The sequence below is a fragment of the Somniosus microcephalus genome, chromosome 3 (genome assembly GCF_052327205.1).
Source record: "Somniosus microcephalus isolate GS21.2 chromosome 3, FLI_Smic_1.0, whole genome shotgun sequence".
Lineage (NCBI taxonomy): Eukaryota > Metazoa > Chordata > Chondrichthyes > Squaliformes > Somniosidae > Somniosus > Somniosus microcephalus.
Window position 1 is genome coordinate 182,007,391 of NC_140989.1, and position 16,692 is coordinate 182,024,082.

Here is a 16,692-nt window from a genome sequence, read left to right on the forward strand (position 1 = left end):
CATTAATGGTCATTTAGTGATTGTCTTCATCTTGTGTTTGCTGCCAGATTTCAGTCTCATTCTGCATTGCCACACAATCAGTTGAACTCTCATTGTGTAATTTCTCACAACCAGTCATGCTCTTTGCACATCTTCTTCCTCAATGTGACATTTTTTCCCACAAATACTGTTTCAGTAATGATTTTATCCCCTGATTGCTTACTCTCACACCACAATTTCTTGCTAACAGTCCCACAATTCCCTGTGAATACTTGTTCATGGTTCACCGTCACTTTCTAGCTTTGAGACCAATCAACAACTCACCGTTAACTAATATCTGGAATAAAAGAGATAAGTGAATAGCTGTTACTAAGAATTTTTTGAACACTTTGGCATATTCCCATTATCAAACTGTCTGATTAGAAGCCGTTGAAATACCTTCAAAACTGCATCAGGACAGCATCTCCCAAACCAGCGACCTCCACCACCTAGAAGGACAAGGGCAGCTGCCACTTCCAAGTTCTCCTCCAAGTCACACACCATCCTGACTTGGAAATATATCACCATTCCTTCATCATCGCTGGGTCAAAATCCTGGAATTCCCTACTTAACGGCTCTGTGGGAGTACCTTCACCACATGGACTGAAACAGTTCAAGAACAAGGCTCAACACCACCACCATATCAAGGGCAACTAGGGCTGGGCAATAAATGTTGGCCTTGCCAGTGACACCCATATCCCCACAATGATTATTACAAAATATATGCAACTACTGAGTTTTGTTATTAGTGACTCATTGAATGGTCTTAAACTGTGAAGTGCAAACGGTGAATAAGCATTTTGAGGAAATTGTGGCATCAAGGCATTTTCTAGGTTCATGTAGTCTTCCCTTATTGTATGAATGATAACACAGCCACTGTTTCATCCTCAGTTCATTTCGTTCTACAATTGCTATCCATTCAAGTTTTCTCCCCCCCCCCTGTCGGGTGGGTTGTGAGTGCGCATGCGCGCCTCCTAGCAGCCGCTTGTTGGGTGGCCTTGGTCTGTGTGTGCGCGTGCAGGCGTGCCCCGGCCTGCTCAGCAGGGACCGTGGTGTGTGGAGGCTATAGGTTAAAGCCCAAAGTTCTCATTCATTATTGGTTGAAACTTAATTAATGGGGATGGCATGAATCAAAAGGTAGCAAGTGCCCCCCCCAACTTCTTAAATGAGCACATCCATTAAAACTAACTTAAACAGTTACATGGATAGACTGGAGAAGCTGGGGTTGTTCTCCTTAGAGCAGAGAAGATTGAGAGGAGATTTAATAGAGGTGTTCAAAATCATGAGGGACCTGGACAGAGTAGATAGAGGGAAACTGTTCCCATTGGCAGAAGGGTCGAGAACCAGAGGACACAGATTTAAGGTGATTGGCAAAAGAACCAAAGGCGACGTAAGAAAAAACTTTTTTACGCAGCGAATGGTTAAGATCTGGAATGCACTTTCTGGAAGGGTGGTGGAGACAGACTCAATTGTGGCTTTCAAAAGGGAGTGGAATCTGTATGGGTAGAACTGAGAAATACCAAGGGGCAGAAAACGTTAGTGGGAGTGATATATAGACCTCCAAACAGTAATGCTGAGGTTGGGGATGGCATTAAAAGGGAAATTAGAGAAGCGTGCAATAAGGGCACAGCAGTCATCATGGGTGACTTCAATCTACATATAAATTGGGCTAACCAAATTAGTAACAATATTGTGGAGCAGGAATCCCTGGAATGTTTACGGGATGGTTTCTTGGACCAATATGTCGAGGAACCAACCAGATATCAGGCCATCTTAGACTGGGTATTATGTAACGAGAAAGGATTAATTAACAATCTTGTTGTACGAGGCCCCTTGAGTCGGAGCGATCATAATATGATAGCAACTAGTCTGTCTAGTCCTGTTAGAATTTTATAAGTTTCGATGAGATCCCCTCTCATTCTTCTAAACTCCAGCGAGTACAAGCCCAATCGATCCAATCTCTCCTCATACATCATTCCTGCCATCCCAGGTATCAGCCTAGTGAATCTTCGCTGAACTCCTTCCATGGCAAGAACATCCTTGCTCAGATAAGGCGAGCAAAACTGCACACAATACTCAAGATGTGGTCTCACCAAGGCCCTGTACAACTGCAGCAAGACATCCTTGTTCCTGTACTCAAACCCTCTCGCTACGAAGGCCAACAGGAAGAGTTCACAAGGTGTTGTCTGAGCCTAAAGGTGCGCGGAACGGCACATGTTACCGTTGTGGGAAAACGGGCCATCACGCTAATGACTGCTGGTGTACGGAGCTGGAATGCCGAAATTGTGGCAAAAAGGGTCACATTGAACGCACCTGTAGAGGTAAAAAAAAGAACAGACAGAGCTGGGAAGCATGAAAGCAAAATATCTGTATTTGGACAAGAGAGGAAAAGGAGTGTTCATTCTGTGCAGTATGATGGAACAAGCAAAACAGAGGGGAGCGACACCTCTGAGGAGGAAGAGGTGCACATACTGACAGTTGCAGGTGGTTCAAATGGCTACTGGGTATCACCACTGGTGGAGGGACAATCAGTGCAGATGGAGGTGGACACAGGTGCGGCTGTGTCCCTTGTTTCAGACACTGTCTACAACAAAATGCTAAAACATTGTGCTAAAGACGTATACCGGCGAACCTGTGGCCATGAGAGACGCCATTGAGGTGACAGTTAAATTGAACGGACAGACTGCAAAACTGCCACTATAAGTGGTAAATGGAAATTACCCATCACTACTGGGACATGCGTGGCTAGAGAAAATCACGCTGGACTGGCCTGCAGTCCGCATGATGTCAAAAGGGGAGTCAGGTCTGACTGCAGTGTTAAACAAACATGCAGAACTCTTCAATGGGGAACTTGGGAGCATGAATAAGATCAGCGTGAGACTGGACATTAAACCTGACAGCAAGCCGAAGTTTCACAGAGCCCGACCTGTACCCTATGCAATTAGGCCAAAAGTTGAGGCTAACTTGGAGGCCTTAGTCGAGAATGGAGTCCTGGAGCCTGTGAGCATGAGCAAATGGGCCACACCCATTGTTCCTGTCCTGAAAAAGGATGGATCTGTTCGAATCTGCGGGGATTTTAAAGTGACTATTAACCCGGTGCTGTCTGCGGAACAGTACCCTCTTCCCTTCATTGATGATCTTTTTACGGGCCTGGCCGGAGGGCAAAAGTTCAACAAAATAGACTTATGCCAGGCTTATCTACAAATGCATGTCGATGACAAATCAAAGGAGCTGCTGATAATTGTGACACACAAGGGGCTATACAGGTACTGCCGCCTTTCGTTTGGAATTACGTCGGCCCCTGCTCTATTCCAAAGGGCAATGGATCAGATTTTGAGTGGACTGCCAGGAGTCCAGTGCTACCTGGACGACATCCTTGTCACTGGGACAAATGAGGATCATCTTCTGAACTTGGATGCGACACTACAACGACTGAAAGAGTACTGACTCAGAGTTCGTAAGGACAAATGTGAATTATTTCAGTCATCAGTTGAGTACCTGGGGTATGTGATTGACGCTATTGGCCTGCATAAGGCGCCGTCAAAGGTCAAGGCGATCGCGGAGGCCCCAGCACCCCAGAATGTGAGCCAGTTATGTTCATTTCTGGGGCTACTTAACTACTATGGGAAGTTTATTCCAGAATTAGCAACATTGCTGAAGCCGTTACATCAGTTGCTATGTCAAGGCAAAACATGGAAATGGACTGAACTGTGAAACGAAGCTTTCGCCCAAGCAAAGAAAGCATTGCTGAAATCGGAAGTCCTGACACACTTCGACCCAAAGCTACCCGTGCAGCTAGCATGTGATGCATCACCATATGGTGTGGGAGCAGTCATATCCCACATCATGCCTTCTGGTGAAGAGAAACCTATCGCCTTCGCATCACGCATCTTGAACAAGGCCGAGAGTAACTATGCACAGATTGAGCGCGAGGCCTTGGGAATCATTTTTGGAATTCGAAAATCTCATCAGTACCTGTTTGGGAGAAGGTTCACACTCCTGACGGACCACCGTCCATTGACTTCAATCTTCGGGCCCCACACCGGAATTCCGTCTCTTGCTGCAAGCAGGATGCAAAGGTGGGCTTTACTGTTGTCAGGACATACATACGACATCATATATCGCAAATCAGACTTGCACGGCAATGCAGACGATCTCTCGAGGCTACCCTTGCCTCTTACTCCCCCAGAGCCTCATCAGATAGACATCTTCTACTTTAGTCAAGTGGAGGGAGCACCTGTCACGGCAGTTCAGGTGCGAAGGTACACCCGCAATGATCCAGTCCTGTCTGAGGTAATGGACAATGTCATTCGAGGGAGAGCTATAGGAGATTCTCCTAGTTTGAAACCTTACATTTCAAAAAGAAATGAGCTCTCCATCCAGGCAGGTTGTCTTCTTTGGGGACGCCATGTCATCATTCCGCCACCTCTGAGGGAACCTATACTGCAACAACTTCATACAGGCCACAGTGGGATGGTTCGGATGAAGGAAATGGCAAGAAGCTACTTCTGGTGGCCAGGTCTTGATGGAAATATTGAGGAGAAAGCCAAAACATGTTCCCCATGTCAAAGGGTCCGGAATGTTCCACAGCTGGCAACCCTACACCCCTGGGATTGGCCTGCAGAAGTGTGGCAGCGAGTACATGTGGACTTCGCCGGTCATTTCGAAGAGAAGATGTTTATGGTGGTTGTGGACGGTCGTAGCAAGTGGCCGGAGGTCGCTGTGATGAGGTCTACCATGGCAGAGAAAACAATTGAGAAACTTGGTGAGATGTTCAGCCGTTATGGCTCACCGGAACAACTCGTAAGTGACAACGGTCCACAATTTGTATCACAGGAGTTTGCAACCTTCCTGCATGTGAATGGTGTCCAACACATCAGGTCTGCGCCCTATCATCCCTCTACTAACGGCCTGGTAGAAAGGTTCGTGTAAACTTTGAAGCACGCCTTGAAGGCATCGCAAGGTCAGGGCTCCATCCACCAACGTCTGAACAGCTTCCTGTTGTCCTACAGGAACGATCCGCATGCCACAACCAAAACTTCCCCCGCTTCGCTCATGATGAAGAGGCAGTTGTGTACAAGTTTTGACTTACTCAAACCTCCAAGGGCAGAACAGGTTGTCCATTGTCAACAACAAGCTCAAGTTGAAAAGAGAGAGAAAAGAGCCAAGGAGATACGGTTTCACCCTGGAGAGCACGTCCTAGCTCGAAACTACAACACTGGACCGAAATGGGTTCCTGCTACAGTGATCGCGCAGACAGGCCCTGTGTCTTACACGGTTGAGACTGCCAAGGACATCGTCTGGAGAAGACACAGATCAACTGTTGCTAGGAGCAGAGACAGCCACAGAGGCTCCAACGGCTGGTTGGCCTGAACTTTTTACGGATGATACCGCAAACCAGCATCCTTTGCCACAGTGCTCTTCTCCAACACAGGAAGTCATAGAGACTGTTCCACCTGTGCAAACTCCTGACTTTCGACTGACACAGGCACCTTCTCCATCCAGGCCTGTGTCAATGCCTAGTGCTGTGGAAGCCAGCGATGACCGCCAGTATCCTGTCAGGGAGCGGCGGCCTCCAAGACGCTTGGATCTGTAGGCTTAGTGACTTACCCACAAGACTGGGGCAGAATAAACCCCAGGGTAAAGTCAGGGTTTGAGGCAGTCTACCTCTACCCTTGGTTAGTGAGTGCATTGAAAGTAACTTACCTGTTGAGGAATAATGTGGACCTTTCATTTAAGAGGGGCGGAATATGTTATGTATTGTGTGTTCTCCTCCCACCTGTGGTGGCGTTGTCACAGCAGATACATGGTTGGGTGTTCTCTTGGTTAAGTTTAGCTCTCTTTGTTCGGAACTTTCCAGAACTTCTTTTCCTTCCTGAATAAAGCACTTCATGTTTGAATCTCTGAGTTCTGAGTCCTAAATTGTGTCCAGGTAGAAAGGTACCGACACAACAGATATATTTCTCAAGGCTAAAGGGATCAAGGGGTATGGGGAGAAAGCAGGGACCGGGTACCGAATTTGGATGATCAGCCATGATCGCATTGAATGGCGGAGCAGGCTCGAGGGGCTGCATGGCCTACTCCTGCTCCTATCTTCTATGTTTCTATGTTTACCTGAAAGAAATAAAATTGCAGGGCTACGTGGAAAGGACGGGGGAGTGGGACTAGCTGAAGTGCTCTTGCAGAGAGCCGGCACGGGCTCGACAGGCCGAATGGCCTCCTTCCGTGCTGTAACCGTTCCGATTCCATTCTGAAATGCAAAATGCTCCATTGTGACAAAAATTCCAATTATATTTCTTTATGGATAAGTGCTATATGTAAGACTTTTCTAGATCTGGTAAGTATGCCTCTAGATCAAACATCTTAAGGAAAGGCATCACCTTCAAAATGAGGCCTAGGGAAATACTGAATCTTTCAAGATAAGCACCATGAAAAGAATGAAGTGCTGAAAGGTTCCCCTCCAGGACAAGGCAAGGAATGAAATTAGATGCGGCAGAAATCTAGCCATGAGGGATTGTTGATTCTTTTTTATTTTCAATCTACAGGGGACTGGTTAGCAATCTTTGTAGAAATCCTGATCATGATAGGGCACCTTGGTGCTTTACAACTGATCCCTCAGTCCGATGGGAATACTGCAGGATTGCAAAGTGTACTACCGTACAAACTCAACCCCCCGTTGTCATTCCTACAGATGGGATGTCACCAGGAGACAGTGAGGCACCTCAAGCATCTACTGATGAACCAGGTAATTAGACATAACTTCATTGGGAAGTAATACATTCAATCATCACAAAAGCATTGTCATTGTATTACAACAAACTACAAAACATTGCAGCATTTCTTCAACAAAAAATTAATCTGGGCATTTTTTAACTGCTTAAGTAACTTGTTACATCAGTTCTGTATTACATCAAGTCTGCATTTATAAAATGGTTGACAATTAAATTATAAATTAAAGAATGACTTCAATTTTAAGGCACTATTCCATGGACGACTGTAACAGTTAGAGCTTAAAATCAACACTGTACAATATGATAAGTGTGCTAAAATTGAATCTATTTCAGGTGAAATATACTCAAAGAAGTAAATACCACATAAACTAACATTATAGATGTCACAATAGTAGACATAGACAAAAGGAGATGTAGGTAGCAAGCACTAATATCTTATTGAAATTAAACCATCAATACGTGACCGTGGTCCTTGCTTTAATTTTAGGTCTACTCCAGATCTTCTCTCGGGTTTGGCATCAACGGGCACTCCCATAAGTGAACCTGCCTTCTTTATGTTCAGGAGTTTGCCCAAACTGCCCAATATCTAGTTATATAATAGCATGACCCGGGAACATAACAATGAGACCCCCATATTATATGAAGTGGATATTATGATCCTCATACATATCCTCGTGTGTAGTTCCCCAGTCATCCAAAAAGGTGGATTGATTAATCATATAGAGAGATGAGGCCAAATTTGATTTGTTAAGCTGATTTATTTTGCAGTCAGCCAGTGAATGTGTAACAGAGTAATCGTTACAGCAAATGTCACCTCTCTTTAACTTAATTTCAGCCGAAAATAACAAAACATGTCACATTGTCCCATTAGTCGACTTCGGTCCTTGCCTGTCTCCCTCTACAAATCTTACCATTGGCTTTCAACATGTGCCTTTCCTTCCTGTTGTCCTGCATCAGGACAGGATGTTGCTAATTTGAGTTCTGACCCTTTCCCTGTCCGAGGGTTGGCCAGTAGAGCTACTAATTATACCAGCTATTTACCCCCTCCTCCGCCAGTAAGGCCCCCTCGTAAAATTTACCCCACAGACTTTCTTATGATTAGAAATGTGATCAAATCCACAAATTTTAAGTAAAAGCTTTTAAAACTAAACATGCCAAAGAGTGTGTGTCAAGAGTGGGTGGCTTTAAAAAGGAAGCTTAAAATACTCTAGTATGGATGATTTCCATTACAAGATACTCTGGTCATAGTTCAGTGAAGGTGTACGTGAACTTCAAGCAGAACTCTTTGGTGCTTGTGTTAGCTCTTTGGTCGAGCTATCAAATTAGTCCCACTCCCCCCTGCTCTTTCCCCATCGACTTGCAAACTTTCCTTTTTCAAGTATTTATCCAATTCCCTTTAGAAGGTTATTAATGGATCTGCTTCCACCACCCTTTCAGGCAGCGCATTCCAGATCACCACAACTCGCTGCGTAAAACAACGTCTCCTCATCTCCCCTCTGCTTCTATCGTTAAAAAAAATTTGGCTCTGAAAGTAAAATAACCCATTTTTGTTTTTAACTGACAGCAATACCTATCTATGCCTACCCGTCCATGAACAGGATGAGTGGAATTATATTGATTGTTGTAAATGTAACACAATTACAGTAAGATTAAAGCATCTGGGCCAGACTGCAATGCACTAGAAGAGTGCATGGGACAAATTCCAACAGGTCATGTGCGTACATTCTATAGTAATTCCACCATGTTTATACATGTAACCTGGAATAATAAAATAATGGCCCAGAAATTCGGGTCGGAGGCTTCCCGCGGGTGCAAGCTTCCGACTTGCACTTACCTAGCGCGCCGGCCGTTGAGCTGTGGGCCCGCATGAGATTCAGATCCTGGGCCTCCTCCAACTGCTGGCACGCAGTGCTTGCGTATCCCAGGGGCGCAGTTAGTTCGAAGCGTCCCCTAGGATCACGTGGGCCATGGAGAGCCAATGGTAGCAGGGAATGCTTCATTCATAAATTTGACAGGAAGAGCTGTCAAACCTATAAATACTATAAGCCCCAAAACATAACTAAAACTTCAAAAAAATTTTTAAAAAACATCACATTTTAAAAATAACGATAAATTACATGAAATAACTATTTGAAACAATAATTTAAATTTTTGAAAAAATTAATTACATTTTCTAATGGGGCTAAAAATAAACTTACCTTTCTTTAAAGTATTTAAAAATAATAAACCTGTAGAAAAAATGTTTTAATTTTAATTAATTCACCACTTACCTTGTTAAAAGCAGGCCTTGCACCTGCTTTTTAAAAGTGTAACTGCTGGAGACTTACCCTCCCGGAGAAACACTGCAAAAAAAATGTAAGTTCGATGCGCACGCGCTGCCTCTCCAGCGCACGCGTTCCACCTGTCAACCCCTTCTTTCAAGGGAACGGAAGTTCCGGTTTCCCGCACATGCGCAGTGCATGCACAAAACCGGCACTTTCGTTGGGCCTACGCGTGAGTACCCAGTGCGTATTTCTGGGCCAATATTGGTGCTTGTGGAACCAGACATACTTGACTCGTATCCTGAGGTACTAGTTGGTTTGTTTGACCTCTTTTTATTGTATGGATTTATTGTCTACTCCCTGATTTTAGGTTCCCCCACACTATGCTCCATTCCCAAATGAAAGGGCAGGCACATGACCTGCTCCCAGGCCTCTGCCATTGACCCTCTTGATAAAACTGGCCCTTTACGACTTATGCTCTGATTTTTGCTTCCCTCCCTATGATAGGCTTGGACTCGGAACTCAATCTGAGAGGACCCATATGTGCAAACTGGCATCCCACTGTTCCACACTGCCCTGATTTATACCCTTTTAAATGAAAAAAGACATAGGCCAGAATTTTGACCTTTGCTTCGGGTTGGGTGCGTTCTGGCGGCATAGCAGGTCTGAAACGTGATGTTCTGCGCAACACGCTGCTCAGAGTAACTTTCACTTAATGGCCCCAATTGAGTCATGCGTGTTTCCTGACCCTATTAAGTGGTGCCGGTCTGATGACATCATCGAGGACTTGTTTCCAGCGGCCATATTTAAAGCAGCCTTGCACTCAACTCACTTGAAGGTTTCCAGAGGAGGGTGGAAGGTGTGAATGAAGGGCCACAGGAGAGATAAAACTTCTGAAACATGGATAGCCAAAGGCAGAGGGCTGCACCCCGGTTCTCGGATTCTTCCTTGTATACTCTTGTGGAGGCTGTCAGAGCACGCAGGGAGGTCCTCTTCCCTGATGACAGGCAAATGAGACCTCCACAAGCACTGAAGAGAGCCTCGCTGGATATTGCTGAGGAGGTCAACAGCAGGGATGTGCTGAGGAGCACCTGGATCCAGTGCAGGAAACGATTCAATGATCTCATGAGGTCAAGAAAGGTGAGTGCAATGCCACACTCACCCTCATCCTGATGTGCCTGTAAGCACATCCCCATCACTGCCTTCCCACGCCTAGTCCTGCACATCATTACACCAACATACCTTGCACATCCACCCATCCTTCTCTCTCTATGTACATACTCACTTCCCCATTTGACTAACCACTCCTCACACGCGCCCTCATCCGAATGCAATCATACCAAGTAACACCACAGAAGGAGGCCATTTGGCATTGGCACCCCACTCCCTCATAGTCACCCTCTACAGATGTAACCCATCCATTCCTTACACTCATTCCATCACTCTCACTCAAACTTCTCTTCTTTCCCTCCTTGCAGGAGAAGAGAGCCTACAACAACAGGGAGAGAACTGGAGGTTGCCCTCCAGTTATTGCACATCTGACAGCAGCAGAGGAGGCGGCTCTAGGAATTTCAGGAGCTTGAGAGATGCTGGCAGTGAGAGACGGAGAGAGGGCCACATCCCAGCAACCTGGTGACAGAATCACGTCTGCTAAAGCCACATGGCATGCAACAGTCACCCATATGGTGACTCATGTCAGCAGTCAGTGAAATGTCATCATGTGCATAAGAGTAACATTACACATTCTTATTATAACACTTCTAATTCATCTCCTTACTCTCCCACAGGTCCATCAACTGCCTCCGCCCCCACACCACTATCCAGCCGGAGGAGGAAGACGACTCCTCAGAGCAGCCTCCAGCCTCTGAGGGTGCACCGATGGCAGACCCAAGCTCACCCAGCATCAGGCAGATATGCACACCTCGGTGGGTCCTTTTCGCCATAGAATAGAGTTGTCATCTGGTGTCTCACAGTTCACAAGTGAGCAAGAGCAGGTGGTGTTGACAGGGACAGAGGTGGAGACTCCTAGCCGGGAGGGCACAGGACGCTCCAAGCTCTGCTGAGCTGCATGCAGATGCTGAACCTCGGGGGCCATCGAGAAAGAGGGTGATCTTGGAGGGGCAGGAACTATTGCATGAGGCTCTGGCATCTTTCTCAGCTGCGATGTCTGCAAATGGTTAAAGAATGGAGGAGACCATCTCCAACATGAGCACCACCATGTCACAGGAGATGGCAATGATGTGCTCTTCCATGGAAAGGATGATCACCTGCATGGACAGAAAATGCACCAGTCCAACGAGAACATGCTAGCTATGGACAACAGATGGCAGGCACTCATAGACCTCCTCTCAAGGAGGGATGTAAACAATGACTTGGGCCACTGCTGTGCAGCAAGGTGCTCGCCAGCTCCTTGCTAGCAGGGAAGTGCGGGTGGCCCATGAGAGGGATGATGATGAGAGAGGACATGGAAGTTGGGGCTCTTCTCAAAGCACTCCCACTTCTCCCCCATTGCCTCCCCCTCAGTCAGAGCCCCACATGCTTCCTCGGAACCCGATGGCCGAGTCTGCCCCTGCACAGTCGCAGGGCCATCAGAAAATTCAGAGGACGTCCGCCAAAAGTGTCTTACGAGTTGCAGCAGGGAAGTGAGCAGCCTGCCTCTACCTCAGCTGAAGCCACAGGGGCTGCATTTCGTCGAAGCACTCGGAAAAGAAAAATGACACAAAAGTAAATGGACACAGGTTTGCACATGGGTATATGAAAGAATGTTAGTGTTACGTTTCAGTTATTTTGATGACACACATAAATGTTTTTCTTTGCACCACTTTTGGGTCTTGTCCATTTTTACCTCAAATCTTGGAAGTGGCTTTGTCACTTGGAGTGAATGGTGAGATATTACTTAACCTGGAGCATTGGGGCTTTGGGTGAGAGGAATGGCTTGGTCATTGTAGAGATGCATTATGGTGTTGTTGGGGGGGAACTTAGTACAGCATGTGGCAGCATTGGAGCAAGTTAAGTAAATCTGGCCATGATGAGGCCATCCCGGGCCTCCCGGGCAGCAATGTGCACCGCTGCTGGTGGCATCTGCATCTCAGCTTCCTCCTCATCCTCCTCCTCCTCTGAAGAGGCTGTGCGCTGTGCGCCTTGCTCCTCCTGCAGCTCCAATCCTCACTGCTGCACTATGTTGTGTGGCCGCAGCAGATAACGATGATTTTGGAGACCCTGGCTGATGCGTACTGAAGGGCTCCTCCAGATCTGTCAAGGCATCTGAAGCACATCTTCAACATGCCTATTGCTTGCTCTATGACACATCTGGTGGAGATGTGGCTCTCATTGTAGCACTCCTGGCCTCAGTACTTGGCCTCCTAAAGGGTGTCATGAGCCACGTCTCCAAGCAGCCAGCCAGTAAGTGTGTTTGGAGGTGCAAAGAGCTGAGGGAGGGTGGACTGGTGCAACACGAAAGAGTCATGACAGCTGCCAGGGAATTTGGTGCACACATGCATAATCATCTTTTTATGGTTACAGCTGCACATTGATGACTGGAAGCCCTTGCGGTTCACAAACACTCCTGGGTGATCCTGGGTGATGATGGGGTGCCTTCATGGCAACATGTGTGCAATTGATAATGCCCTGCACCAGTGGGAAGCCAGCCAGAGCAGCAAAGCCAAGCGCCCACTCAGTAACACTGGCTTCATCAGTGGCAAAGTACATAAGAGCCTGACTTGTGAAACATGGTATTGATCACCTGAGTGATGCATCTGTGGGCACCCGACTGCGAGATCCTGCAAATGTCTGCTGCAGATCCCTGCTGCAGATCCCTGGAAGGAGCCTGAGTCGAAGAAGTTGAGGGCAGTGTTGACTTTGACAGCCACTGGTAAGAAGTGTCCACCAGGACCTCTGGGCAGCAGGTCTTGTTCCAGCAAGCTACAAATGTCTGTGATGACCTGGTGCGATAGTCTGAGTCTCCTGAAGCACTACTGCTCAGTCATGTTGAGGAAGCTCATCCTCTGCCTGTATAACCCTGTGTTGGGAGTATCACCTCCGGTGCCCTGCAGTCCTATGGTGCCCCCCCTCTCTCCTGTGGAGCATCAGGTCATTGAGAAGAAGGCGGCTGTTGTGGTTGCTGCTGCTGGTGGTATGGCTGGTGTTGTTGGTAGTGGGGCTCATCTTGGTCCAATTCTGAGGACCAAGGTGAGACAGTATAAGCGGCACCCATGCTGTTGTAGTAGATGGCAGGTAAAGTGGAGATCAGATCTGGGCCAATCCCTCAGTGTTGTGATAGTGAGTAACAATGTGGTGAGAGTAGCTTCCGCGGTTTCAAAATGACCTGCAAGCTGTGGACAAAATTGAGAGAGCAAGAGCCTTTCCTGTGAGGCAAATAATGAGGTGTAACGTTACAGTATTTATGTGCTTTTCTCAGCTGTCATTGAATAAACTCACCAATGGCCACTGAGTTTCCGCCTCCCCTTCACAAGCTAGGCACCCGACCTCCATGAATCACGTGCTCCTGCAGTAAAACTCAAACAGGTGTTAAAATCACTCTTAAGGGTCTGTAAACAAGCACTTAATAATTTCAATGAGGTTGCCCGCCTCTGCGGATCGAGTCCGTGTCGCGCCTTCAAAGCCGCCCGAGTTAAATGCGTGAGGTGGCAGAATGACGGTGGGTTCCCGACGCGCTCACTATTTCTGGCATTTTTACTGCTGACCCGCCCCCAAACCCGCAGCAACAGGAAAATTCCGGCCATAGTTTTGTTTTATATCGTCTGGGTTTCTCAGCGCAATAATGACCCCCCTACCTCAGAGATGCTGCGATGAAAGAGACGGAAGTAATTTTTTCCTCTGTGTTAATTATATTTTGCCAGATTGCCTAATAAATAATGGAGTGACATATCGTGGGACAAGATCAACCACTTCAAGTGGCAGGACATGCCAGGCTTGGTCAGTGACGTCCCCCCATTTTCACAGCAGCAACACTCCTCAGTCACACCCTAACGCTGGACTGGACAGCAATGTGAGTTGGCCGTATAGCCTGCAGAAACTAGTCCTCGGCTGAGATAGTGTAATGTTTCAGCGATTGCATTTCAGTTGTTTCATCCTGGCCTATCCTTTTTTATCACAACCGCCACCCTGTACTGATAGAACACCCCCTCCTGTAGAAAGATTTTACAAAAGAACAAGAAGCACACAGAGCAGGAGTTGGGAGATCTAGTGGCTATAGGAGGCTGAAAAACAGATCGTCTTCTTATAGAAATGCTGCTACATTCGACCCATCGTGTCTGCCAGTGCTAGGTCTACGTTAGAGCGACTTAAAGGACTCCCACCGCCCTGCTCTCTCCACATCTTTTAATATCCTTCGAGGGTCTGCCTCATTCTCCCTCGAATGTCATGTTGAGTCCGCTTCAATAGTCACTTATGGTGCTGCAGCCCATATCCTAATAACCCTTTGCGTGAAGCTAAATACTTGTCGCCTTTGCCTTTATGCATCCAGTATTAACCCTGCATTTACGGCCCTTGTCACTGATGTAACGATAGAGACAAACTGCGGTATTTGGTGAACTTTGCAGTATTAGTTCCATTGTTCGTAAACGTGCTCCAGAGCTCGGAGTCTGAGCTTTGAAGCGCTGCCCCCTTACGCTATCAGCCTTTCCCCTAGTATTTTGTCCCTTCAGCTTGCATTTCCTGTTGCAAGGACTTTTAGTTGGGATAGAGTGCCAGCGCAATACTGAAGATCAGTGGTGCGCTTTAGTTGGATGGTGAATGAGCGGTGCTTAAAAGGCAAATGCCCGGGCCCCTGAGGGCTGATGCTGTGATGCAACATTCCCAACGGGGGCACAATTGTAGGTGTGCACCCTGTAATTTTCTACCATTATATTCAAAGAAAGAAAATCTTGGGGTACCTGCTGTGAGACGTTCCTGCAATTCTGGCCTTTTGCACATCCCTAATTTTCTTCACTCCACCATTGGTGTCCGTGCCTTCAGCTGCCTAGGCCCTAAGCTCTGGAATTCCCTCCTAAAACCTCTCCGCCTCTCTACACCTCTCTCTCCTCCTTTAAGACGCTCCTGAAAACCTGCCTCTTTGACCCAGCATTCGGTCACCTGCCCTAATATCTACCTATGTGACTCGGTCTCATAATTTGTTTGATAATCGCTCCTGTGAATTGCCTTGGGACATTTTACTATGCTAAAGGCATTATATGAATGAAAGTTGTTGTTGATACACCCTTCAGATGTCTTCAACTTTTCCATAAGCGGACGACCGCAACTTAATCATACCGACTAAAAGCTTTGGAACCTAACGTCTTCCGATCTGAACATAGTTTGTGACGTGACCTGAGCTGAGTTGGATTTTTACTACTGGGGATGGGGTTTCATGTCCTCTGCTGGTTGACTGTTGGTACATTCAAGTGAAATTCCTTTGGTTGGCAGTCGTGAACCCGTTCAGAGATGCACAAAAGAAATTGATGGAAACAGTAAAGACCACGGATTTCCCCCCAGACTGCGCAAACCACCAAAGCTGACAGAAAGTATAAGACGCACTGTAATAAATTGCCCTAGGGTTCTAAACAGACAGCAACCGAATGACCAGGAACTGGCTATTTCCCAGGAATTGTATGTCAGCCCGATCAGATCCACAGGGATTAGCAGGGTGGGGGTGGGTGGATGAAATTGTAAATGGGCGGGGACGCAAAACAGGCGGAATTGCATTGGTTGCCCGTTATACGGCCCACCCAATATTCAGCTCCGTTGACTTCAATAATACTGATTATCGGGCGTGACCTATAACTGGCACCGAAAGCAATTCCAGCTGTTTTGCCCATGTCTGATTTCACCCCCCTTGTTACACCCACCTTTGTCATTCAGGTTACTTTGGTTTACATTTCTGTTCAATGCTTGACCTCAGTAAGTATTTCAGTAATTAGTGATGTCCTGGGTAGATTGATATTTCTTCGGATCCAACATTTCTACTAAAGAGGCATAATGGGAACGCCTCTCATCAAATTCAAAGGCAACTTTTTAAAAAAAAAGGTAAACTAGGAGGGAATTCATAAATTTCAATAACGTGTAGAGTATAATTACTGACTTGCAAACAATAACTATGCCCCAATCTTTGCTTCTCATCACTGTCACCCTAACATGGCAATGATAAAGCAGGGAAGATACAAAATCGAAGAGCAAAACTTACATGTGGCACCAGAAGAAAGTGGTCTGAATAGTCAGGTGAAGATAAGATCATCTACAATAGAGTTGCCTGGTTGTTTAAATCATTACAAAAAAAAAGTATCAATTTAAACAACATTCTAATCTACTGCTGTCAGTCAATTGATTCCACAAGCTTACGAGGTTGGTTATGCTTGACGGACCTGCCTGGGCCTTAAGCTCTGGAATTCCCTCCCTAAACCTCTCCGTCTCTCTACCTCTCACTCCTCCTTTATGACGCTCCTTAAAACCTACCTCTTAGACCAACTTTTAGGTCACCTGTCATAGAAACATAGGAGCAGCATTCGGCCCTTCAAGCCTGCTCCGCCATTCAATATGATCATGGCTGATCCTCTATCTCAATACCATATTCCCGCTCTCTCCCCATACCCCTTGATGCCTTTTGTGTCTAGAAATCTATCTATCTCCTTCTTAAATATATTCAGTGACTTGGCCTCCACAGCCGTCTGCACTAGAGAATTCCACAG

General features: G+C 46.5%; 1 protein-coding gene across 1 annotated transcript in view; it reads left to right on the forward strand.

The window, feature by feature from the left end:
* The window catches only part of plg (plasminogen), a 165,876-nt gene that overhangs the window by 128,259 nt on the left and 20,925 nt on the right, over positions 1-16,692 (forward strand). The window contains exons 11-12 of the mRNA XM_085981996.1: positions 6,564-6,763; positions 13,870-14,018. Of these exons, the coding sequence (XP_085838122.1) occupies positions 6,564-6,763; positions 13,870-14,018 (349 nt within the window). The remainder of the gene's footprint in view (positions 1-6,563; positions 6,764-13,869; positions 14,019-16,692) is intronic.